Below are 26,694 nucleotides of genomic sequence, written 5' to 3' on the forward strand. Positions count from 1 at the left end.
GCTATTTCCAGTTCTTCCCCAGGGATGTAAAATGGGGAGAGATACAGATTTTCCCACTCACCTTCGTTAATATGGTAGCCCAGGTCTTCCGCCAAAGTACAACAGAAACAAATCTATTTTTAACCAAACCGCTCCAGTAGAAGCCTTCAAGACCTGCTATAAAAATGACTGAAGAATATTATCTCTGGCGTACCTTGATTAAAGCCATTTTATATTCCTCCAGAGGCACTGGGGGGTCTGTGCAGGCACCCAGCCAGCTCCTCAGACCCAGACGTGTCTGTGGCAGCTACCCCAGCTGTCAGGAAGGTATAACCTAAGGAAATCTAGGATTTGGACTGCACATCTCGGCATTACTTGTTGTAGAGGGTTCCCATCCTAAAAGCCCAGCCCAGCTCTGTCCTACCCCTGTGAGCCCCTCTCGCTACCTGGGGCAGACAGGCTCTCGAGGCTTAGGAGAGCCCTGAACCACCATGGCCTCCAAGGCTGGGTGGGTGATCACAGTCCTCCTCTCCCCTATCCCCCCTTGCCCTTTTTCCAGAGCCCAAAACTGAGCCCCTGGAATATTAAGCAATCTGGAGTCTCAGCTTGTTCTTTGGGAAGGTGCACGGTTTTTTCTTAGCTGTTGTGAAAGCAGTTTTTAAGAGCATCAGGGCAGAGAGGCAGGGGGGGATTCTCCCCTTTCTTTTGGCTCCCTAAAGAGACCCACTTGCAGCCCTTATTTTCCTACCTCCACATCCTGAGATGTCAAAAGAGGGAGGACGAGGGCCAAACCCACTGGCTGGGCTGCCCCCCTGCTATGGCTGTTAGGGTCAAAGGGATGGCAAACTGGGGAGAGGAGGGGATGCGACCACCTCACGTAACGCCGTTGTAACAGCAGCACAAATTGCAAAGGGAAATCCTTGCTCCCAGCGCTGCACAAGGATGACCAGGGGTGATTTAGCTGGTCATTTCCAACATCCCATCTTTCCTGGGGGATCCACCTGCGGGCAATGCCACATGCTCTTTGGGAAGCATGCTTGCAGCCAAAAAAGATGTTTCAGAGGAGGACCCGTCCCTACCAAGGGAAGGATGAGGGGCACTGTCCTGGGGTGGGGGAGCCACATCTCCAGCATCAGGCTGGACCGGGGCTGGTGGGTAGGTCAGGGTGCAGCATCCTGGTGTTGGGGTGGTGGGTACGCGTGCGCCAACCCAGGGCTATAGGTCTCCTCTTGGCCATATGTCCCTGACACGCATTAACCTGGGGAGCTTTCCTAAACACAGCACCACCAGTGCGTCTCTTTCCCCCTGCAGTGCCTGGAAATGCTGCCTCCTCTCCGTACACGCACGTGTGGCTCATCAGAAGTGAGAAAAGCCCCAGATTAACCTATCTGACACAACAGAGCCTGTCACTGCCTGCCCTGCCTTCCTCTGCGGGAGCAAGCACCCATCATCCCATTCACCACCTGGAAGGAGGAATACATCCAGGATGTGTCAAACCCAGACCAGCTGCCTGGGTCAGAAAAAAACAGTTATTACTGCAAACTCCATATACATTATTTATCAAATGAAGTCTCTGCAGCAGGACCACAATTCATTACTCCGCTCTGGCTTTCTCGTGCTCCCTTCAGCTGTCTTTTCAATGGGAAATGATAGAAAACATTTGCAGGCTCCTTGTGGTCACTGCTGCAAGGCTGTTCCCCTCCTCAGGAGACCCTGTAGGTCACCAAGAGGGGCCTGGGACAAGCTTTGCCCAAGCAAAATCATCAGCCAGCCCCACCGCAGCAACTTTGCTCCAGCCCCAAATCCATTGCACAAGTACCTACTGCTGCTCTGAATATTCCGGGTGAAATGACAGTGGGAAGGGGAGTAGAAAATATCAATTACTGGAGGGTTCGAACAGCACAAACCCTGGTGCTACCTGCCAGGTTGCATATGCGTGTAAATCAGCTGTAAGATGTGATTTAGTTTGAGCAACATATTAAAAAGCAAGGAAAATCTGATTTTTTTCTAGTGGAGGGGGGGTGCGTTATAAAGCAGGTGGGGGAAAGCCACAGCATGCACAACCCTGATCACATGGCCCTGACCTCTGCTTCATCCCCACAGTGTAAAAATACACATGTGGGGGGAAAACAAATGCAAAAACACACCAGATGAGCATTTCTTTTCCATTCCCCTGACTTCGGGTCAGGTATAAATGACTAGGCAAACCAAAAAGCAAGTTAAAAAAACTGTGCTCATTTGACTTCAGCAGGTGGCTTTGCTTTCACTGAAAGCAAACTGAGTTCCTGGGTGCTCTTGCTCAGAGTTCCTGGGGAAAAATGCAGCAATCCCCTAATTATGGTTAAAAAAAGCCATGATAATAGCGGGGATTTTCCTCTCCTGGTCTGCAGTGCTGTTATCCATTTAAACGTGGTCGCGCCGGCAGCATTCAGAGATTATACAGGGCAATGGAGGTTGCAGCACATCAGATTTCTTCAACATGACTTTCTACTTCGTCGCACACTCCTTCATCTCCATCACACCGTATGCTCAATCTGTGGCAGGGGTAATGGGTGGCAGCATTTTGGCGATGGAGCATCCCAAGCTGGGCCGTTTTCATTTGCTTCAACTAAGCCCTGAGGAGGTCCGGGTTGACTCGTAGACTCTAATGCAACATGACAGCCAAGCATTGGCTACACGAGCACGAGGGCTTGCTGCTGGCACCCAAGCTGAGTGCTGGGAGCAAACGGGAAAAAAAAAAGCCTCGTGCCCACAGCTGAGAACAATCCGAATCCCACCCGCTGGTTATGGGCTGTGAGTTCACAGCATAATTGAGGTGGGATCAATTAACCGTGGAGGCTCTCATGCTTGGTTTTCCCCATGCTGGAGGATGACCGGGAGGATCACCACCCTGACTGCCTATGCATGGATGGGCAGAAAGTGGGATGCCGCTGAGGGGGGAGTGGGAAGGGTTGGCAAAGCCATGGCTGTTAGAGAGGGAGGAGAAAGGAGATTTGACTGTCCTGGGCAGCAGCACCTCTGCAGTATTGTGCCTGCAGGATCCACGCCACGCCCACATTCAGCTGGGTCCTACGTTACCCTCCAAAATTAATTACTGGTGCCCCTGCTGAAGATAAAACTGAAATCATATTTATTTTTGCGCTTACATTCCAGTTGTCGTGTAATTAAGTACTGCCACGTAATTAAAGAGGATTTAGAGGGTGTTTACGCCCTGCAATGCTCCATAATTACAGCTAATTCCTCCTTTACGGCTTCCAAGCATCTCCGGTGGAGCTCCGGGAGCCGCCAGGGCAGGCAGAGCGGCTGTCGTGGGGCTCAGAAATGCGTGCACAGCTTTAACGCTGAATGGTGGCATCTCAGAAAGGCCTGGCCCCATCCCAATATCTTCCTTTAGCAGTTTAATCTCTCCCTAGGCATGGGGCAGGAGCGATACCCCCAGGAGCATCATTATGGGCAAACGGTGATGCAAGGGAGAGCAGCAGCAGGAGCCATCCCAGCCTCTGCCCCCAAGCTCTCCCTGGTAAAACTGCTGTAACTCCCAGAGACACTGCATAAGGATTAAATAAACCATTCTGCAACAGAGAGGGCTGCTGAGGGGTGATTTATTTCATAACTGAGTGTGAATAAATATATGCTGTGCAGTGCAGGACGTGATGACCTTTCATGGGTAGGGAGTCCCAAGGGACAGGGCTGTCCCAGCAGTGGGGCAGGCGAGGCCATCTCCAACAGACATCAAATCTTAGTGCTCAGAGAGCTGGGCTACGAAATATTCACCTGCCACAACTCAAATCATACATCCAGCCTTGTAAGTAGGCATGGAAGGGCTCAGCTTTAGCAGCCAGCAACTCCCATTAGGACCTGGGAGTCCAGGTGCCACTTGACCGGGGTGTTACATATAGACCCAGAAGGGAACGCCGTCACCCTCCTGCAGGACACCGGACACCATGTTGGTGTTAAAGGACGGAGAGAAGCATCTAACCATGAGCCATGACATGCTGCACCGTGGGTTTGCAGTCTGCACCTGCATCTCAACGTCACCCACGGAGCGCTGGGGCCAGTCACAGCAAAGAGGTACGGGCAGTAGCCAGGCCACTGCCCAAGCCCACTGTTAACCGCCTTTATTACAAAATTAGGCATCCACCTTGGCTTTCATTGCACAGTTAGGTGTCCACCTTTGCAAGCTGGTCATACAAGTGAATTTTGCACCGAGCAAGTGTTTTTCATGGTGTGTGGTTCAGCGCAGTCGCTTCGAAGGGAGAGCTGATAACGTACCTGCTGCTGCCTGAAAATATATATATAAATTAAGACAGGCAGCGTCACAAATTGCTCAGTAAAATGCTGGGATGGGCTTGGATTAGAGCTGGCACCCTTGTGAAAATGAGACTTAGCCTGGTGACTCCCCAGGCTTCACAGGGGAGCAGGTCGGAGGCAGCGGCTGAACGAGACGATGTGAAGCCAGACACGCTGCATCCTGGCTGCACCTGTTAATGGGAAAATGAAATGAGATTCCCCCAAAACCTTTGCGCTAAGCCACTGCCTGCTTTCCTGTGGGAGCTTATAGAGACTATTGATATATGTCGTGGCAATTGAATAAAAGAATATGTAATGAAAGCAAGATATAACGTAGGCTGCAATCATAGAGGCGTACATGAATTATTAAGCTGGCAGCATTTGCAGTCAGTTGGGGGGAACTATAGATTTCTTCCTCCACATATGGTTAGGGAACGCTGGTAAAAGCATCGAAGTATTTCATCCTTAAATATGTTATTAGTCAGTGGGGTGAAAATCGTTCTCTCTCTGAGGGCTGCTTGGTGGTGGCGTGAAATGACTCGGTTGGGTTTCTCCGGCGCCGTGCAGGTGTCACCTGCTGGTCCTCAGCTCCAGCCCCATGAGTCCACAAGGTCTGACCTTCAGCTAACCAGTGTTATGAGGAGACATGATGCTTTGCTCCTCGAAGCTTTCCATCTCCTTTAATTCTCCCAAAAGCCTGCAACAGGCTGCGTTGTGAGGGAAGACGAGGTTTGCAGTTAGGCAGAGGGTGCAGAAGGGGTTGATCAGGGAGAGGGCTCTGTGTGCTTGCACGTAGCAAGGACCTGCATTCTGCCACAAAGCCCAAGGAACTAATGCAAGGAAAACCCTTTTAAACAGACAAGTTATACATCAGTAGGTTAGTAATAACTGGGAGCAAGTGCTCTTCCCTACAGAAAGCTGCAGGAGGGAATTGGGTCTGCCGGACAGGCTGCATCTCTACATCTGCTCAGGAGAGTCCTTCTGGGGCAAATCAGCCTCAATGACACCGAATCTGCAGCAGTTTCAAGCTGCTGAGGAGCTAAGCCAATTATTTCCACTATTTCTCAGTTAGCAACTTGCAACGTAAGTGCTTTCCAGTGAGATGGGCAAACCGCAAGAGTTTCTCACCAGATCACAAAGCAAAGCAGAAGCAAGACGTGTGCCTGCCCGTGCATACATCCCCACCTGCCATGGCTGGAGGACTGTGGCACCCAGGAGCGATTTCAGCGTAGAGCCAGTACCGATGCTGATGCACGGGAGTGATGGGTTGCTCTAAACCAGCGAGTACCGCAGCCTCTTTTGGGAGGTCTAAAAAGAAAAAAACAGAGATGGGCTTCAGAGGTTCCAATCCACCTCGCTTTGCCAGCTGTGTGGTCCCTTTGGAATGGAAGGTGTACGGTGGGAAGCTGACCAGAGACATCACAGAGCTGAATTTCCTTCCCTGTGAGCCCAGCCAGTGGGAGCAAAGCACCTCGCCATAGCATGGAGCAGCCACCCTCTGCACTGAGTGCTTGGGTACCTCCAGGGGGGTTTGGGGAGACTTGAAAACTGTCCATCAGGGGGTCTTTTGCCTTATGGGAAACCTCCAACACACTTTTCAACATAAACCCCCAAATAATACACTCGGAGGCTGCCTGCCTGCTTCACGCACCACCATGCCCCGGGCTCGCTCCCACCATCAGCAGCAGTTGGGAGCAAATCCGTCACGGCGGTCTGGCTCCTGCCAGCCGAGCTCTGGCAGGGAACACATCACAGCTCCAATGAGCCAGCCCCGACACAGCTCGGGGACCGCTGGGTGTCAGCTAATATCTGCCTGCTCCTGCTGTGCTGGGGAAGCAGGCAGCGAACTCCGTTTCTCAATGGTTTGTTGGTTGGTATTATGGATGGATGCTGGTGTGAGCTCCAAATAGATCCGATTTTCCAATTTGCCATCTGCACCAAAAGCAGGGTCTGTGGTTCATCCAGTGTTCAGGAAAGCAGAATGCAATAAATGCATGAAATGCGTATATGTACACATATATTTCTATGTGCTCTGGGTAGATTAAAATGTTTCTCACCCAAAACAAAAACATTCACTTCATTTTCACACCTTTAGTGACTACAAAAACAATTCAATGTTTAGTGACTTCAAAAATATTTTAATAAACAATATCTGGCTGGAGAAACAAATGCTTTAATTTTTCAAGCATCTTTCCAGGCAACATTGGGTGGTTGTTTTTAACCAGAGCAATTCACCAAAACTGGCATGAAAATAGAAATATTGTTGGACCATCCAGATATTAAATTATCTCCAACAAATGCTGGCAGTCACACTTCTGGCATCATCCTTGTTGTGCAGATCTGATGTCCCTGCTCCCATCCTGCAACAGCCCCTGGGGCACAGTTTGCATTTGTTACATTCGTATTGCTAAGCAATAAAAAAAGGGGCTGCAGATGCTGCTGGGGAATATGGTGCTGTAATTCTGGGTGAAGCTGCCCCCCCAAAAACTGCTGCCACACCATTAATAACTTTCTCGGCACAGCTGCTCTGAGCATCACTGCACGCAGGTTCCCTTTTGCATGCCCAGCGCTGAGCTGCTCACACAGATACAGCCCATCAGCAAAATGTAAAAATAGCTGAAAATATATAATTGGGGTGGATGCACTGTGGATTTAATAGGGTTTTGCTATTTCTTCCTTTGCTGGCCCATAAGACACAAATCCTGGGTGGAGAGAGGCCATTCGGGAAAGAAAGAGCACGCTTTGCTGTGGTATATGTTTGGCAAAAGCCCTCAAATATTTTTCTCAGTTGTATATTGTGTGTATTTTTATTGAGCATCACACAGAAATTGCAGCAGATTGATTCTTTCACAGCTCCCCAAAGTTGAAATGCTTTGGAGCTGAAAGCTCAGTACCTGACAAACTTCGTAATTAACTTTAATAACTCTTTTATTTAAACTTTAATTCAAACACCCATGTTTCTGGGGGACTGTAGGGAGGGGTGGGAAAAAAAAAAGTACAGCAAACCAAGGGAAACCAGCTCTGGTAAAGTAAAGCTGCAGCCTCAAGCCAGAGGCAACTGGAGATCCACTATCCTGTCCTGGGAGCGAGCAGATGGAGAGGCACTGCCCCAGCCCAGTGGAAAACAAAGGAGAAGATTTTGCCATCAGATACCAGGGAAGGGCCAGGCTCAAAGCTCAAAGCTGCCTTCGCTGCCCCAGCCAGGATTTCCAAGGCCACCTCCAGAGACAGAGGGAGCAAAGCCACCAGGAATGCCACCAGCTTGGAGTTTTATCTGAACTTGGTGACAACGAAGGCAAAATTAAAAAAAAAAAAAAAAAAAAAAAGATTAAAAAGCACCCCAGATAAATTTGCCCTAACACAACTAATTTTACATGTGAGATGACCACAGAAATTTGCTTCTTTTTCCTTGTACAGGGAGAAAGAAAAAATATATAGTCCTGGATCTGTTTGCTCAGTCAGTGGTTTCTAATGCTTCTGTCACTGCCCATGGGCAGCATGAGCTGGGCTGGGAAGCGCTGGGAGGACAGGAGGGTGAGGAACCCCAAGCAGGAACATTAATGCAACTTCTCTTCCCTGACAGACAAGCCTTGAGCTGTCAGACCATGCATGCAGCCCCGGCACCCCGCCAGCCAAATCCCAGCACTAGCCCACCCTTGCCAAGCCCACGGTGGTGGTGTCCTTTAGGGAAAAGCAAATCGTTGACAGGAGGAGCAGGAGACAAAGCAGGACCAGATAGGGAATGGAGAGGACAGACCCTGGGAACACATCCACAGATCTGGCAGAGCTTCAGAGCTGTCAGCCCAAGCCTCCAGGAAGAAGCTGAGGATTAATAGGGATGTCTGGCTCAGATGGTCTGCTGTGGGTTGGAGGGCACCAAAGAGCATCCTCCTGCCCTGCAGGACCCTGTGGATTCAGCCTGGTTTGAGGCAGAGACAGCCCAAACGAGGTGACTTTTCACAACTTCACAGAAAAGAGCCCACACAGTGGCATTAAGCCTGATCCAGCACCTAATCGATGCAGGATTACATTTCTTTATTTATTTTCCTTCCATGATCCTGTTCCTAATAATAATAAAAACCAGCAAGCTTCCTTAGCATAGTGCCATGTGGATGCCACTGCACCCGCAGCATCACCCCCTGCCCAAGGCCACTGCGCTGAGCAGGGCTGGAGGGGGATGCCGTGACTTACCGCTCAGAAACGAGAGCTGGGCAGCATCCCACCGGTGTCTGCCGTGATGAATATACTGATAACGAGATTCAGATCAATGATCCTGGCAGTTCCTACCAGCAAACAAATGGCTTTCAGTCTATGGGTTAGAGAGTCGTTAACTACCCAACCTGCTCACTGTCATTCGTGAGCGATCACCACCCTGTATCTGCTCACCCCACTCTATCCACCCACCCGTCTCCCACTCCCTCATCCCTGCATCCACCTAGAGCCCTTCTCCCCCCATCCCTCGGCTCCAGTTTTGCTCATAAACAGGCTCTGGCATCTGTATTGAGCCAGGCTGGATCCGAAGAGCAGGGAGAGGGAGGATTTCATTTCCCCATGTCTAAGCTGTTCCCGTAATCCTGCAAGGAGGCTGGCTTTGAAGCTCTGGCCCAGCTCGGCGCAGCTGGCTCATCGCCACAATTACTTCCACTCCAAGCACACACAAAAAAGCTGAGCGAGAGGCCAAGGAGCAGGTAGTTAGCCCCGAATGCTGACGAGTCAGTCAAAGGCAGCCGGTGCTAATTAGTCCCTGTGCCTTCCCCTGTCACGGTTGCCCCATTACACAGGGACAAGAAGTCTCTCCATGGGTCAGCCAGGGCCACCCAGGAGCCACTGGAAAGCCCAGAAGGCAGAGGAGGATTTGGGGGGTCAGAGTATGAGAGTCCAGCCCCAAATCGCCTCTTACAGAGCATCGACTCCACTCCCTCCCTCACACTGTCACCTCCAGCGCCCTCCTCCATTCTGTCTTTTGCAAGCATGGCCAGAGCAACCATGGCAGCCAAGGGGAAGGAGGAGAACACCCCGCCACAGAGTTATTTCTATTTTTCTTGCTTTTCCTAACACTAGAAAAACAGAGATCCTACCGAAGGAGTCCCAGGTGCCTGCTCACAAGAAGCAGGCATTAAGTAGGGAGCCAGGAAGAGAAGTGCAGCAGAAACATTGTGGTAATATGGGATAACAACCCTGTGAATGCTGTGAGGTGGCTGAATAGTTGTATTTTCTGGAGTAACATGATATTGTTGGAGAGAAACCAGTGAACAAATATTTTCATCCAGCAACAGGGCATGGGGGGAGGCATGACCATTTCCCAGGGAGCCGGAGAGTTGCTCCAGAGCAGAAGAGTCATTACGAGTAAGGGAGGGCAATTGCTCAGGATTATGGCACTGGCAGATACCAGCAGTCAGATGCAGTGAGCAGCCCCGAGCATGGCTCAGCTGTGGATCACAGTCGAACACGGCACTGTCATCCTCTCCCACACCCCCCTAAAAAAACCCCAAATACTAAATTGCTGGAGTATTGGCTGGGAGAGCACCCACCCTGCCAGACCAGCTCCCATGGTTTGGAGAAGATCCCAGATGAGTAATTTGGAAGCATCCATCACTGCCCTGCACCTCTGCTCACCATGACCAGCATGCCCTAGCATGGGGCAGATGTGAAACCCCAAGTCCAGACCCTACAGGGTCTGTACTAAATGCAGTTTGGGAGATTTGGCTTTAGGCAGCTTGCTGGGAACACTCAACCTGCCACTCCTTTCCACCTCCGTTTCCCAGTTCTAGCAACTGGTATCAGAGCTACTGCAATAGGCAACTGAGTCAGATCAGGTTGATGTCTCATCTCCTTTTGCCCTCAGATGTCCCAGAAGAAGGATCACGTTGCAGTGGGCAGATGTTGGCAATTTGCAGCTCTCCATGTAGTGGCCCTTCAAGGCAGGTCCCATTCAAACACGTCACAGCAGCACTCGGGCCTCTGAAGTTCTTGAGGTTTAAAGTCCTTCTTAACCCAGATAGTCCTATGGGCTTATTTGTAGCCTTTGAACCTGTACAAATGGCTAAGCCCTCTTACAGCCTAAATACAGAGATATTAATGTGACTAAAACCAGAGTTATTAAAGTTAATTATGAATTAGGGCTGGACACTGCAAGAGGCATGTCCTGGCTTTGAGTAATACCTAAACCCCACAACTTCTTGGAGTTTTGGTAATCCTCAGCTCATTGCATCTTTTTACCAGCACTTTAAAGAGCCTGTTGCCCAGATGTAATGTGCCTGCTGCATCTTTTACACTGCTGGTGCAGAAAGAACCACAAAGCACATCTCCAGCGCTCACCAGTCCAGGTCCTACAAACGCAACACAGGTAGGGAGCCACAAACAGGGTGATTTACATTCCATCCTAAAATGCTGCAAGAAATCCAATCGAGCATTTGAGCCATTAGCTGGAAATCTTTAATTAGCTGTCCTGACACCGAAGCAAGTGCCAGGGCTCAGCTGAGAGCCTCTAACCATGGCACAATGTGCCCAAGGAGAAGCCACACTCCAGCAATCCCACCTGGCCTGCAGGGAAAGCACAAGGCAAACAGTATCTTTGGGTGCAATGACATTGCAGACACAGCCTCTGTGCTGTCCTGTGACGGACCCGGTGGTGATTCCTCATGGCAAACCACTTGGAGTTAAGTATTGGTCAGCAGATAACGGTCCCAGCAAGAGTAATGGGGCCAAATCCATCCACAGCACAACTGGGCTGGCACTGCTGATTTCAGGCTGGAGATAAATGCGGTTCTCGGAGGCTGGCTTACCATCCAGGGGCTCGCGATCGATACCAGAACAAGAAGTTGTGTTGTCCCAAATCAAGGCAAGGTTAACTTGTAATCCAGAGCATGGGCAGGGTGTGAAGCCACTTTAACAGGAGGGATTTGTCTGCTCAGAGCGTGGACCTGAACAAGCTGGAGCCTGCCTGTAATTTAACGGTGTTTAACATCAAGGCTACCGTTCCTATAGCTACTGGAGGAAGCTTAGCAACCCTGGCCGCAGCTCCTGGGGCACGGGAGACAACCGAAGGAGAGTGCAGGGATGTGTCACTGTCACCCATACTTTAACCCCTTGGACCCTACACACTGTACTGATCTGGCACTGAAGGCAGGTCCCATGCAGGGTGTTTCTGCTGAAAACGTGGCTGTTCAATGCTTTGTTAGTACCAGATCAACTGTTTCCTTACACACATACAAAAAAAAAAATAGCAACAAGAATCTGCTTCTGTCACTGTTCAAGGGCTATGGCAGGGTTTCCCCCCAGGTCACAGGCTCCACGTAGGGTTGATTTAGGCTCCATCAACACCAGCAGGACTGAGTGTGCATCAAGTCAGCCCCACGTCTCCCTGGATGGCTTTGCCCAGAAGGACTTGCCTCTCTGCACTGAGCACAGTTTCAGGGCTAACACCAAGCATGCTCTTTTTCTTCTGTGTCCCCAGGTCCTCCCCGCGCTTGGCTGACCAAAGCTGGCTTAGAAGGCTCTTCCCTCTCCCAAGAAAATGGGGACTGACAGTGAAATCTCGGTCCTGAGGAACGTGCTCATCAGCTTCAATTTGCTTCTGCTGGGTGCCATCCTCAAGCCTTTCGAGTGCAGGGTGGAGGTGACAACAGAGCCGGCCAAGAGGCCGATGGTGGATGAGGAGGGCGGCCTTGCCAACTGCAGCCCACCCATCAAAGAGCAGCCCATGGTCTTCCACCACATCTACAACATCAACATCCCCCTGGATAGCTGCTGCTCATCCATGTTCAAGTCTTCGGCCGAGGAGGTGAGTTCAGAAGACGACCGGCTGGCAGAATACGCTGAGCAGACCTCCGACAGCGAGAGCCAGGTCACCTTCACCCACAGGATAAACTTGCCCAAGCAGGCCTGCAAGTGCTCCACCTCCCTCCCGTCCCTGCAGGAGCTGCTGAGCAGGATTGAGATGCTGGAGAGGGAGGTCTCCATGCTCCGGGACCAATGCAACTCCAATTGCTGCCAAGAAAATGCAGCCACAGGTAGTAACGCCATCCTGTTAGCGCTCGCTGGGGACTGAGGGTTCAAGCAAAAGGCAGGAGAGATAAATACAGAACGGGTGATGCCACTCAGAGTGGCAACAGAGAGAAACCCATGTTCACCTGTGATGTGGCTGCGGCTTTAGGGGAAAAGTTCAGCTTAGGTCCTCTGAGGCAGGAAAACCTCTGGGAGGGATTTGGCCACTCAAGTCCCCATGCCCCGCTTGCTGCAGAAACCCTGTAATGGCCAGAGCTACATCCCCATTACAGACAAAATTAGAGCCGCCAAGGGGTGGGCAGGGTGACCTCCCAGCCCTGCAGTCTTTGCAAAGCTGTTAGAGACCTGCCACCGCTCCTGGGACAGGGAGGAGAGACGGAGCTGCTGCTCTCCTAAGCTGTCCCTGGGCTAAAGGCAGCACCGCAGGAGCTGGCAATAACCCCTTCATCTTCTCTGTAGGAGGAGTGAATCTGTATGAAAAGCTGAGTTTAAAAAAAATAAGAAGAGTAAAAAATCCAGGGAATAACTTCTGTTGCCATGAAAGATGCAAACAAAACCTATTACAAAGGCACAAAACCATCAATGGGATATTTCATCTGAATGGAAATATTTGTGGTTTGAGCCTCTCATTTCACCACGGCCATTCCTCAGAGCCAGGGAAGAAACATGCAGCTGAAATCAGGTGGGTTAGGAAAGGTTTGGGCTAGAGGCTGCATTTTGATAGCACAGGAGCCATCATAGTGATGGTTTTCCTTACATCTTGGGGAGGCTGGTAAGAGGGACTGTCCCAAAGGGCATCCAACCTTCACACGGCCCAGCCCTGCTTGGGGCTCTGACACACCAGGGCTCCTTGCAGGAAAAGGCCACCAGGCAAGGAAAGCCCCGCAGGGCATCTTTCCAGGGCCTGCTTTTCAGGCCAAGAACAACAACAGGGAGGAAGAAAAATCAAAATCAACTTTTTCCCCCCAGTACCCAGTGCTTTTTTTTAAGTTTTGCAGCTACTAGTGTAATTTTTCCGGTGGTACCCCAACTAGGACACATTAAAATGAAATAGGTGCAACCCACACTCAGGTCAACAGAGTTGGATCAAGGGTGTGTGGGTTGAGGAGGAAGAAAATGGGAGGCTCGGGCTGACATCTCCCATTCCAGCCGCAGGCTCAGCCCACAGCCCCCCCTTCCCCCCCCATGTGACAGTCATCAGCTGCATTAATAATTAAGACAAAACAGAAAACACACATACGTGCCACCAGTGTGTGCAAAGCAAGGGTTAAAATCATCTAGGAAACTCCGTGGGAAAAAAACTGTTTTAAAGGAATTAATTTGAAACTCTGATGGGCCTATTTGGGTTACTTGCAGCATAGGCAGGCAGTCCCATTAAACATTCATCGCTCGGTGGAGTCTCCACTCCAATCGCAGATGCACTGAACTAAAACTGGAGTAATTTCATTTATTTTTACTGGAGCTGCTTTTAATTCACTGCACCACGAAGGAGATCGGGATCCCTACCCCACCACCCGAGGCATTTCCCCAGGGAGAGCCGCCCTCTTCCAGCACACTTACAAGCATCCTCTCTCCTTTTGATAACTTAACTAGAGACTGAGATCTGAAGAAACCCTGATTGTCATTCCCAGTATTTGCAGTTTAGATGGGAAGCGTCCTGCAAGGTAACCCAAATGGGTCTGTCTGGCACAGCATGTAACTGAACCCTGCTGAGGATAAAAGCGGGACATAAGAGGTGGTGGCCATGGTGGCCACATGCTTTCCCTGCTTTCCCACAACCCTAGCACACCCAAACCCCTGATATTTTGTGCAAAGCCAATGGCTCCATGCTAATCAGGCTTTCCAGGATAGGGATGAAGATGATGTCTTTGGGTATATACTGGCTTTTTGTAGGATAGAGGGTGAGCAGACAGGGATTGCTCACCTGTAAAAAGGAACAGGGGGTGGAGAGGAGACAACAGGAGTCACGGCTGGTGCAGAGACCTTGGCCAGGGAAGGCTTTTTCCCAGTAAGAGGTCTAGGGAAGTTCCCATCGACTGGGAGCTGAGCTGAAAAGAAACCAAAGGGAGCACTTGCACCCCAACAAGGCTGATGGCACCCATAGCTATGGAGGCCAGAGCTCCCAAGGGGACAGACAAACTCCTAGAGACCCACCCAAACCACACCATGAGCCCGTATCACCAAATCTGCCCCTGCCAGCCCTAAATCCACCAGCTCCCCAGAGCTGGACGTGCTGAATCAGACAGAGGGTCATCCCATGCTTGCCCCACACGTCTCCCCCCTTCCCCACCGCCCATGGACGGGCTGACCCAGTGCCAACGCTGACCTTTTCCCACCTCCCACCTGGTGGGCTCTGACCCTCGGTCCTGCCTCCTTTCAGGGCAGCTGGATTACACCCCGCAGTGCAGCGGCCACGGGAACTTCAGCTTGGAGTCGTGCAGCTGCGTGTGCATGGAGGGCTGGGCGGGCAGCAACTGCTCCGAGCCCCGCTGCCCCCGGGGCTGCTCCAGCCGCGGCGTCTGTCTGGAGGGCCAGTGCATCTGCGACAACGACTATGGGGGCGAGGACTGCTCCCAGCTCCGCTGCCCTGCCGGCTGCGGCTCCCACGGGCTCTGCGTGGACGGCGAGTGCGTCTGCGAGGAGGGTTTCGCCGGGGAGGATTGCTCCCAGCTGCGGTGCCCCCCACGACTGCTCAGGGAAGGGCCACTGCGCCAACGGCACGTGCATCTGCCGGGAGGGCTATGCCGGGGAGGACTGTGGGTGGCTGCACTGTCCCAACGCCTGCAGCGGCCGTGGGGTCTGCCAGGACGGTCTCTGCATCTGCGAGGAAGGCTATGAAGGGCAGGACTGCTCAGCAGGTAGTGGGGGCATGCAGGGGGAAAGCCAGACCCTAACGTATGAGCAAGGGCTTCAGAGTTCCCAGAGCCCCCTAAGAGCACCATGAAGCCTGGGAGAAACTCCCATCCAGCAGAGCATGTCACACAGGACCTGCTCAGGCCCCGCAGTTTGACCACCTTCCTGTTGTCCCTGTCCCCAGAGACACCATGGGCAAAGGTTTGCGAGGCAAGCAAAAAGCCAGCAAGTTCCATCCCAACATCAGTGGCAAACCCTGGGTGCAACAGCAGCTGCAGTCAGTTTCTCCTGAGCCTTTGCCTTGCTATAGCACTGAGTACAACCACAGATAGCACGTAACCCCCAGCTCAAAGCCCATGCCCGTGTCCCACCAGCAGACCCACACACCCTTCCCCATGGGGGGGTGGGAGGATAAGCCACACACACCCTGACGCTCTCCTTACCTCTGCCCTTCCCATCAGTGGCTCCTCCTGGAAACCTGCGAGTGACGGGGATCAGCGACAGCTCCATCGAGCTGACCTGGGACAGCCCCGGGGCAGCCACCGAGTATGTCATCTCGTACCAGCCGGCGGGGCCAGGGGGCATCCAGCTCCAGCAGCGGGTGCCCGGGGACTGGAGCAGCATCACCATCACAGAGCTGGAGCCAGGCGTTGCCTACAACATCAGCATCTATGCAGTCATCAGCGATGTCTTGAGCACCCCCGTTACCTCCAAGGTGATGACCAGTAAGTATCCTACCGCACTTGTCACTTGGTAACCAGATAACCAGAGGTGATGCTCAAGCTGTCTCGCTTTTTCCACAAAAACCTTCTAGCAGTAGAAACTTGAGCCTTCAAAAAAAAAACAAAAAAAAAAAATGGGGATATTTTTATCCCCATTTATATTTGTACGGGAATATAGGAAAGCAGGAAATACGTCCACCCTCTGCAGAAAGACTTAGTCTGGATGACAACCTGAATGATTAAAAATCAAAGAAACTTTCAGTGTTTGACAAAAGCCCCCAGAATACGGCCCAAAATATTACACTTTTCTCCTCATAGAAAATATCACGATACATTGCAGAAGTCACAGGTCATCCTCCCACTCCTGAACGGGTTGCCCATGGTGAATCCCCACGACATGGGTGATAGTGCAGCAAGAGGGGCTGCCTCTGTGCATCGAGACATATGTAGTCCTGACCAGGACTGTGATGCACAGAGGAAAACAGGAATATCAAGCTGTAATGGCAACCTGCAGAAAGGTTCCTCGGAAAATAAAGATACAGAGGGTAGGGGAAAACACAGTAACTATACAGACACCCCCTTTGCAACCCCATCGCTCACTCTGTGTGCACAGTAATGCAGTGTCCGGCAGCCCAGGCATTTCCCTCTTCTCCCCCCAACCCACGCTGAGGAGGGACAAAGGGGCTCTGCTAACAGCTACCAAAAGGTTCCCCATTGTTGTTGCCCAGATAATGAAATACCCACAGGGAGCAGAGTGGGGATGGGCAGCACCCGCACACCCCTCCTGCTCTGCTCACCCACCCTGCTCCCTTCCAGACCTCGCCACGCCGCAGGGGCTGACGTTCAAGACCATCACAGAGACGACAGCGGAGGTGCAGTGGGAGCCCTTCTCCTTCCCCTTTGATGGCTGGGAGATCAGCTTCATCCCCAAGGTACCGCCGCCACATGCATGGCATCACCTAGTCACCCTAAAAACACCGAGCGAACGGATCCTAAATCAGCTTCCAGTTACCCCCGCCTCACAAACCTGACCTCTGTTTGCAATTTGTGTGCTTCGCCTCGGACAGCCCCAAACACCTCAACCTCCAACTGCCAGCTTCAGGTTCCCCAGTAGTCTGGTGTCAACACATACACATTCTCTAAGAAATTCCCCAATAAAATCAAGGCAAATAAATAAATAAACCTTCTAGCCTTGCTGCCACCTACCATCACACACACACCCCTTTTTTCCTTCCACATCCTTTCCCACGACCCTTCCTCCTCCTCCTCTCCCTCGCCCCTGCTCTCTGCACGCTAAGCTACCCAAAGCAGCCCGGCTCAAACCAAGCAGCTGCCGGCTCTCAGACAACAACCTTCAGCATCCCCGAGTCACACGCACAGCTAATTCCTGCCACGGAATTTTAATCACAGGTAGAAATTGTGCCAGAAAAGATGAAAGGATGAAAATGTTGCCCTAAATATTGCAAATTTTCTATGCACAGCAACAAAAATTGTACATCAAGTATTTCATCTATATTCATAATTTCTACACCATTTAGCCCTAAGTATAGCTTCAATTGTATATAGAGCCTCTTTACAAGAGCAGTCAAGCCCCAGCAGTAAAAGAAATGCTGATTAAGTGCTCAATTATGACGTTTTCACTTGTACAAAACCCTTGCTGGAGTCAAAGGCAGCTCTGGGCAGAGGAGAATTTTAAAACTTGGCCCCAAAGTTTTAAATGCTCTTAACTGTAAAGGGCCATTATGCAGCATGAAGCAAGGGCCCAAGTGCTTTAAATAACTCAGTCCCTCATTTCCAAAAAAGGCTGGAAGGATGCAATTTTGGTACATCTACACACAAATTCTGTCAGAAGTCAAAGTTCAGGTACTGCAGGTACAAACTCCAGGATAATTTTCATTCACCGGTGGGATAAAAGCCCAAATGATAAGGCAACATCAGGGAAGAGCATTTCGTAACAAAAAGTAGCTATCTTGCCAGCATTTCACTGATACTCAGGAATTAAGCTCAACAGCATCCCCCTGAAGCAGATAAATGGGGATAGATCCATTTTAGGGTGATGAATCACCAGGATAGAAGCAAACATCTCCCTGCAGGGTCAGAAACGATAGGTTTTTCTCAAGCCAGCCCAAAAATACAAACCATTGGCCCTCCTTTCCGTTTTTAAGCTTTACACTTAAAACCACACAGCAACATTTCAGGATTTCAAGGAAGAGATAAGGTGCAAAAGGATGGCAGCTCCTGGGTGCAGGTTTTTGGAGCAGGGAAAGGATGCAGCTCTTTGGGCTTTGAGGTTCTTGCACCCATCGGTCAAGCGCATGGTCCTGCAGCGTGAACACTCACGCCCCTGCTTATTGACTGCTGAAATTGTATTCACTGAGTCTCCATCACAGCTTTTCTCCTAAAATAAGGCAGAGGGTGCTGTCTCCTTCATTGCCTGGAAGCATCACTGCCTTGGGCAAACTCTAAACCATTGCCACACCCCAAATAAAACTGAAACCAAGTCCCAGAGACTAAAAACAAGAGAGTTATAACAGCAGCAGCACAAATAACCTCTACGAGCAAAATCAAAGCTCACTCTGTCTTCCCAAAAACTGGGCAAGGGGATGCTACTTTGGTCTTCAGCATCCCCGTGAGGCTGCTCACACCCTCCCACAGAGCAATCCTCCTCCTGTGGTCCCCGCAATGCTTTTGCCCCCCAGAAGCCGGGTCAGGCAGGGATTGCCTGTCAGCTGCGTGTGCTGGGGATGGGGTGCGAAAAAGGTGAAGCAAAGACAGATTTATAAAAGAAAATTAGGAAAGGTAAGATGGCAATTTATGGCTAAAATGGAAGATTTCCTGTTTAATGAGAAAAGAGATTAATATGAATTGAGAGCTATGTGCAAAGATTTGTTTAGCGTGTTATTAGTGAAGACAGCGGCAAGAAAAGATCCTTTGTCCAAACACTGGCAGGAAAGGTGACATTTGCAGTTGCTTAAAGCCTTACAGTTTTTCAGAGCAAAACCACAAAGTATAATGAGTTTAATAAAGATATGTAAAAAGCAGGGGATGGCAAAATAAAGACCTTACTGTTTCATACCCATATATGAACAACAGAAGGTTCCTGGCACCTGAATAGTAGGAAAAGAAGTCTAGCCCAGGCTTTGGTTTTATTGTCTTTTCTCTTCTGGAGAACAGCAGACACGCAGATGGCAAAATACAGAAGTTAGGGGTGGGGAGAGAAGGGATGGGGGAGGATTTCTCAGCCCAGCAATGTGAGTGCTCCATGTTGGTGGGTGACTTCACCCGGGGTTTCTGCACCTCCATAGTGGAATGTGCCAGGGTGACAACACAATTTGGGGATGCAGGGCTGGGCGGGGAAGGTTGCAACGTGGGGACCACCTTCTCACCATGCATCAATCCCCCCAAACCAGCTTTTTCAGTTGTGTTTTTTTAACGCTTATTTCTGCTCCCTGGCAGAATAATGAGGGCGGTGTGATCGCTCAGCTCCCCAGCACCGTCACCACCTTCAACCAGACAGGGCTGAAGCCGGGGGAAGAGTACACCGTCACTCTGGTGGCCCTGAAAGAACAAGCCAGGAGCCCTCCCACCTCTGACAGCGTCTCAACCCGTGAGTGAGCCTGACCCTGGGCAGCACAGCAGTGCCCAGGGCTTGGTCCCCAAAATAAGGTCCCATCAGCAAGAACAGCCCAGCACTGCATGGCAGGGCTGAAACTAGCACAACTCAACTGCCCAAGCTACAGGTGCATCGCAGAAACAGCTTCTTCATGCGGTATCTCGTCCCTCTCCCTCCCAAAGTGCTGCAAGCACAGAAACCGTGGCGAGGTTAATGGGGTTGGGAACGAAGGCTTGGGTCCACTGTTATTACATAGCTCTTCTCCACTAATCTCACAATTTGGAGGCTGAACGCCCCCAAGAAACATCTCTATAAATGTATCGCCTGCACATATATAACAGATTAAAACTCCCACCTGCTTTTGTGCCACTAAACACCCTCTACTCCCAGCAATTCAGGCAAATCAGGCAGCAGGACAGGGAGCCAGGAGCAACAGCATGTCCCTTCCTAACCAATTTCTTTGGCTGGTCACTGGTCCACCCCATAGGCTGAAGGAAATTCAACTGTATCTTCTCCTTGCCGAAGGAGATGTGGTGATGGGCAGAGCTCACAGGGGAGAAAAGGCTCTCCATGTCAGATCTGCTGCAGTCTGCCTTGGCAGCCAGGCAGATGTCTACCTCCATCCAAGTTGTTGTGAATGGAATCGGCATTTAAATAGCTGCCAGAGGGTTATAACCAGGTGATGCTCTCTTCGGGCTGCTAATTTGAGGCAACAGTGAGAGCGAAGGGAGCAACCCCCCACCAGCAGCAGCTTGCTGCAGGTCTGAGCTTCCTCGGCACAGTCCTCCTGCCTTGCCTCCACGCTCAGCTCAAAGTGGCTTAACAGAGACATCTCCTGGTCAAGCCCAAACCTTCCTTTCCCTAAGAAGACAGCAAAAAATAAAGGCTGGTACTTCAGACTCTGCAGTTGACCTTTGCAGGGGATCGCAGATGGAGTGGTGGGCTCCCAGCTCCCTGCTCCATGAAGGTGTCCCCATGCTGGTATGTCTGCCTTCCTCTGGGGCACACCCCATAGCTTTGCCTCCATCATCCTCGTCCTGCCTCAGCACCTTGTGCCGGGATCGAGCAGCAAAAGCATGGATTTATGCTGCACAGCTAACTAGAACTTGATGCTCCCCAGCACCACCTGGATGACTGGACAACATGAAGTAGTTGGAGATTTCAGGGTTTGGATAAGCATGATGTGGTCCTGGCCAAGCGCTTGTACTTAAACACTATGCTTCCCAGCTGTCCTCCCTCCTCCATTGCTGTTTTACCCCCAGACCTCACCCCATTGCTCCCATTTCTCCCACATGTCTTTTTCTAACCCTCCCTGGTCCTTCCCACCCCTGCCCACACACATCTCCCCCCGAACTTCCCACCCCGGGGTGCAGCATTCAGCACATCCTTATTACATAGTGTCATTTTCTAATATGTACTTGCATGCAGTATAGCCTGAATTACAGAACCAGTGTGGGGTTTTTCACCCACCTTGTGGTCATGTAAGTGGTAAAACGGGCTGACTGGCAGGCTCCAGGCATCAGTGCTGCCATGGCACAGGAGCGATGGCCGGGCTTGGCCCATCCATCCACCTGCGCAGCAGTGAGGTCCTGCTGGACTCAAAGCATCCATCACCTGGGCTTAAGCCCATGATTTGCAGAGGTCAAGTGTTCCCAGATGAGGAGGAGGGAAGGGCCCAATTCTCTGCAAAAGAAAGCAGAAATGTCCAAAATGATCTCCTGGTAGATCCCCAGTATGAATTTAACTAAAACCCCTTTATCTGAGAGGCTTTGGTAGACACCCACCACAGCCCCGCACCCAGCTAGTTATGAAGACTCACCAGAGCAGTTGCATTTTCTCTTCTCTCCCCACAGCTAAGACATAACAGCTTTACGAGCCAATCCCTCAGCTTAACGACAAACCAGGAGCTGGCACCGAAACAGGAACATTTCTAGATATGTGCCTCCGTTCTTGATGCTTGGATCAGTCCTTGGCCCCACGTTATTTAACACATTGTCAACACCTTTCAAAAGACATAATATCATTGCTGATAAATTTTGCCAGCGATGGAAAGGCTCAGACAAGAGTAAATTGAGTGGAAGGAGATCATCGATAAAAGCAGTCTGAATGGCTCAAAGAGCTGGGCACAAAGGAAAACTGTGTTCTTCAACACATTGCAAAGTACAAGCAGTTATCTAGGAGCAAAGGAAGTGGACCACAGTCAGACGTAGGAGGTTTTATCCTGGGAGATGTCACCTGAAAAAGCCAGGGAGGAATTGTTACAACCAGCTCGAGGGAAGGGCACGGGTTGCATTACAGCTGTAAAGGGCATCAATGAAAGAGCTTCTGGCCTTGCTCTGATGCCCACAGCTCGGGAGAGACATCAGTGAAAGTGGAGAGGGTTCAGGAAAGAGCCAGGAAATTGGGACAAGGGACTGGCAACCCATCAAGACCAAACCCTCTGAATACCTTGGGGTAGGGTGTCATGTCTCCTGCCCATGCCACCTCCCTGCCTTATCCCCAAATGTTAATTCAGGCCACTCTGAAGGTCAGGTCGAAGCATGCCTGAAGCTTGGTGTCCCCAAAGATGCCACCTTGCCCCATCTAACCCTCCCAAAATAACAGGTGCCTGTTTCCCCCCCTCCTCCACAGTCATCGATGGCCCAACGCAGATCCTGGTGAGAGATGTCTCCGACACGGTGGCCTTCGTGGAGTGGACACCGCCACGTGCCAAGGTGGACGCCATCCTGCTGAAGTACGGGCTGGCGGACGGGGAGGGCGGGAGGACCACCTTCCGCCTGCAGCCCCCCCTCAGCCAGTACTCCCTGCAGGCCCTGCGTCCCGGCGCCAGCTACCGCCTCGCCGTCAGCGCCCTCCGGGGTGCCAACGAGAGCCGGCCAGCCCTCGCCCAGTTCACCACAGGTAGCTAGCTGGCTTTGCTGGGAGAACTGGCGTGAATTTGTAAGCCTCCAGCAAGCACGGGCAGATGGCTTGCTGCAGTCTGCAGGTGGGCTGTTGCATATCTGGAGCTGAATCGAGGGGTTTTTTGGCATCTGGGATTTAGTGGTACCTGGTTTTCCTCTGGCATGAGTGAGTTCGGGTTTAATCCAGTGTACTGGGAGGAAGCAGCGCAATGAAAACTATGGTTAAGGTGCAGGTTCAAATGGAGATGCCCAAACGCAGGTGCCTCGCATCCCATTGCGGTGCCAGTACAGAGCAAGGCAGCGCAAATTATTCAGCTCACCCTAAAACACACAACCTATACCACCCCTTGACCCCCCTCCACTAGTGCCTACATTTCTGTTTAGTCCCTAAAACCTCCAGAGCAACAGGTCTTCTTCATGCCCTGTGCCCCCCAGGGATGCTGGCATGGTCCCCAGGGCAGCCCAGGTGATCCCGGATGCCAGCACCCGGCAGGTGACTCAAACCCCCACATTTCCATGGCAATGCCTGAGCAAACCCCACCTTGGCCGCACCCTGCTGCAGCATCAAGGCTGAACCTGCTGCTGCCTGGGACACACGGCCCCACCAGCTTCAGTGCCCATTCAGACCCACAGCTTAGCTTGAGTTTACTGCTAAAACTTTAAAACCCAGCAGTTTGCACCCTTAATAGCAGCTGTGGATCAAAGTGCAATTCTTAAAAGCACCAAAGCAGCAAGCACAGGTCTGAATTCAAGGCGATGCTTGCTCCCATTCAGTGTTGAAAGCCAAGGCAGATGCCTTGCCCAAGGAATCAGCAGTTACGCAGCTGAAAGCAGCCCGGTCAGAAACATGGTTATCTTATTTTATATCTTCTCTGAATACCCTAACTGGTCGGTAAAACTTTAATTAATGTTAAGCCTGCACATAGCTAACAGGTTTAATTTACCGTGCCATAAAGGAGAAAGTAGAGCGTGTATTTCAGTGCTGGTTTATGGTATATAAATTATTTGTCATGTATATTTCTGGTGGATACTAGGCTCCTACTATAATAACTGCGGTGTGTGAATTGTGTGTGTATGTATCTTTATAGATAAATATTTTGGACGAGATGTTCACCCCGACTGATTTGCTGCGTTGGCCTTCCTTGCTTTATTTCTAAAAGGCAACATAAAAAATCCCCCCCTAAACTGAGATCTATCAAGGAGCAGTAATTACCCCTGTCCGCTGGCACCCAGCCCCTGCCCGGCACTAACCCATCGCTCACCAGCAAGGTTTATCGTGCAAATCAGAGCATATTTGGTGCACAGCCTCAGCAGCACTAATAAACAAACCCTTTGGGCAACATCTGAGTGTGAATGAGCTGGTAAAGATGCTTGAGGTTCTACTAAGGGCTGTTACTAAGGCGTAACTGCTACAGAGCCCTTTTTCTCTTATGCACGCTACCTCGGTTTCTCTTACTCTAACATAGGGGGGAAACACTTCTTTTTCAAATAACACACCATTAGATCTTGAATTGAACTTACTGAGGGATGCTGCAAACATCCCAGCACTCGCATCGGTCTCACGGGTGGCATCTCTCGGTCTGTGCTAAGCAGGAGGTGAGAGCAGATGCCCCAGCCCTGTCTGCAGGGACATGCCCTGGGGAGGAGGGACCGCACGTGGGACCTCATGGACATCACACTTGGGTACCCCTCCACTGCCGTTTAGCCATGGAAAGGCTATGGGGTGCATTCCTGGTGCCCGGCGATGAGACGGTGCCTCTCTCCCTTGTGTTGCACAGAGATTGATGCCCCCAAGAACCTGCGGGTGGGCTCGCGGACGCCCGCCAGCCTTGAGCTCGCCTGGGACAACAGTGAGGCCGAGGCCCACAGCTACAGGGTGGTCTACAGCACCCTGGCAGGGGAGCACTACCACGAAGTCCTGGTGCCACGTGACACCGGTCCCACCACCCGGGCCACCCTCGCAGGTATGCGTGCACCCACACGCCCTTCCTCCCCCTCCTCCTCCTCTCAAGCAGGTAGGGCAATGGAGAGCCCCGTCAGCACCAATGCTCGGTTGCCCTTATGCTGCCACATATTTGAGGCTATTTTGGAGTTTACTAGTTACCAGAGAAAATAGGTTCCTTGGGATGAAGTTCATTTCCCGCTCTGTGGGTCTGCATTTGGACACAGCTTATCCATGAGCTGAACAACGCACCTCCCAGTGATGCACCTCCAGTCTGTCCAGGCGCCAAAGAGAGCTGGCAAGGAGCAAAGTGAGAAATGGGGAGAGGAAGCATTTTTAGACTGATCTAAAGGAAGATACTATTTCACCGTTCTTTCTTTTCCTTGCTGAGAAAGAGCCATGGGCACCAATGCCCCGTAAGAGCAATGGGGAGCCAGGCTGCCCGAGTTCATTGCCTTTCTCCTAATCAAGCACAAAACAGATCCAAATCCAGGGATGCTATTTTTGAGCAGGTCCTTCAAGTGGTACATTATTCAGGCCAGCACAGGGTGTGCCACTGGGGGCTGCAAACACCACCCGCCTCCTGCTGCCCGGGAAGTCCCAAACACCTTCTGCAGCAACATGGTGAAGCACCGTGTGAGGTCTGGTTTCCATTTTTTTTCAACAGCAACTGCTTGCCTGCTGGATTTGCAGCTCCGGTGGCATTTTTGGGGACAAATACAAGACTTAGGCATGTACAAAAAAGATCACTCATTCATCCTGAAGCTCTTCAGTATGGCAGGACACCAGGTTCTTCCACATCAACTGTCTTTGCCCTCCTGGGATCGCCCCAGTCCAAAGGGGGCTCAGGCATCTCTGCCGTAAGGAACTATAGGAGTAAGTTCAGTGGGAAAGTCAAACGCGAAGTTACAAGTACAGTGGCACCAAGTCACGAGAAAGGCTGGTGGGCAGGAAAGCAATTAAAGCAGGTAGCTTGAAAAACGTGGTATGTGGGGAAAAAGAAAAATGTTAGGGATAGTTTCTGCTGCATTCATGATGAGGACACGCATGGAGAACCAGGATGGGATCAAAGAACCAGTGCTGGTCGCCTGCTAGGTTTCCTCTAGGACATTTACTACCTTGGTAAGGGAGAAAGAGCATTAGAAATGGGCCAGATCCCCCCTCCCGCAGAGGTGCAATACCACCCCAGCGACCCAGACTGCGGTGACACCCATGGCAGAGGCTGAGCTTGCCTCGGAGGACATGGCAGCCCAAAGGCTCTTGTTTTCCTGAATAATAACGTAAAAAGCTGACAAGTCTCTGCCAGACTCAGGCAGGGCTACAGGAAAGCCTCTCGGGAGCAAGCTCCAGAAATGCAGAAGCTTAAGTCAACAGCAGTGAGCGATTTTTATATAGTGCTTCCATCATCACCTAAGTGCATTTCTTCTGGTTCCCAGGGTACTATGTAATAAACAAAGAAATTTACAAAAAAAAAAAAAAAAAAAAAAAAAATCACAGCAGAAAATAACCACAAAAACATTCTACTGGCAAAAAAATAATCCAGGATAGCACGTGAGCCTCTCCCATAGCTCCATTACGCACATGGTAGTCGTGTCCTCCAAAGTCTTGCTGCACGTGGTGCAAAGCCCGTTGGGGTGGGTTTCCAGCCAGCCAGGACCTGGTGGGATCCATGGAGTGAAAGCAACCAACAATTCCTTCATCCACCTTCATCTGCCTGCAGGAAAACCAACAAGGAACAGTGCTGAGCAGAGCTTATCAAAGATTTAAGCTTAAAATACAGCAAGCCTTGCCCTGCCCCATATGTCTCTCTTCAAAATCAGCATTTGCACAGAAACAGCCACAAGTTTGCTCCATCCAGAAGAGCTGGGAGAGAAAAGGCATCATTTTATACATTCCTGCTCATTTCTTCCTTCTCCTCCCCCTTCCTCCCAGGCTCTTCTCCTTTCCAGGCTACTTCTGACACTTACTAGGCAGGGGCAAAGGGGGTCCGTTTCCACCCCCTGGCACCAAGACTGCACCATAGCAAGAGGAAAGGAGCAGGGAATGTGGGTTTCCCTCCCTCCTGGCCTCTCAGGGAAGGTTTTAGTGGCTTCAGGGGATGCTGCCCCTGGGCAAGGCAGGGTGAGACTGGGCTGGAGGGTTTATGGCTTTCTCTAACCCTGTGGGAAAGATCATGAAGCACAGGGAGGCATGGAACAGAGCTGCCAGCAGCCAAGCAGAAGTGAGAGGCAGAGGCAGGAGATGTCCCACAGAGATAAAACATCGATCAGCAAGAGGTGCAGGGGAAAGGAGCTGGATGAGCTTGATTCCCATAGCCCTTGAGAAAGGCACCGCAGGATGCATCCATCCCAAGGAGCAGCACTTGATTCAGCTCCCAGAAAGACT

At 51.1% G+C, this 26,694-nt stretch overlaps 1 protein-coding gene and 1 long non-coding RNA gene across 19 annotated transcripts in view; one reads left to right on the forward strand and one right to left on the reverse strand.

The window, feature by feature from the left end:
• Positions 1-26,694, forward strand: part of TNR (tenascin R) — an 85,381-nt gene that overhangs the window by 35,509 nt on the left and 23,178 nt on the right. Inside the window, 8 exon segments of the mRNA XM_056355190.1 lie at positions 11,726-12,281; positions 14,657-14,955; positions 14,957-15,134; positions 15,591-15,854; positions 16,668-16,783; positions 19,308-19,458; positions 22,096-22,365; positions 24,146-24,331. Of these exon segments, the coding sequence (XP_056211165.1) occupies positions 11,786-12,281; positions 14,657-14,955; positions 14,957-15,134; positions 15,591-15,854; positions 16,668-16,783; positions 19,308-19,458; positions 22,096-22,365; positions 24,146-24,331 (1,960 nt within the window). The 5' untranslated portion in view covers positions 11,726-11,785.
• LOC130156625 (uncharacterized) overlaps positions 1-26,694 on the reverse strand; it is a 77,144-nt gene that overhangs the window by 18,068 nt on the left and 32,382 nt on the right. For 9 of the 18 annotated variants that reach the window (XR_008824522.1, XR_008824523.1, XR_008824517.1 and 6 more), the window contains exons 2-11: positions 24,472-26,023; positions 21,284-21,699; positions 20,935-21,147; positions 16,653-16,819; positions 15,868-15,959; positions 15,573-15,783; positions 14,201-14,324; positions 8,461-8,552; positions 5,398-5,577; positions 62-4,460 (exon numbers count right to left, since the gene is read on the reverse strand). This is a non-coding gene — a long non-coding RNA (uncharacterized LOC130156625). The remainder of the gene's footprint in view (positions 1-61; positions 4,461-5,397; positions 5,578-8,460; positions 8,553-14,200; positions 14,325-15,572; positions 15,784-15,867; positions 15,960-16,652; positions 16,820-20,934; positions 21,148-21,283; positions 21,700-24,471; positions 26,024-26,694) is intronic. The other 9 variants (XR_008824528.1, XR_008824531.1, XR_008824520.1 and 6 more) reach the window with 9 other exon arrangements.

The sequence above is a fragment of the Falco biarmicus genome, chromosome 11, assembly GCF_023638135.1.
Source record: "Falco biarmicus isolate bFalBia1 chromosome 11, bFalBia1.pri, whole genome shotgun sequence".
NCBI lineage: Eukaryota > Metazoa > Chordata > Aves > Falconiformes > Falconidae > Falco > Falco biarmicus.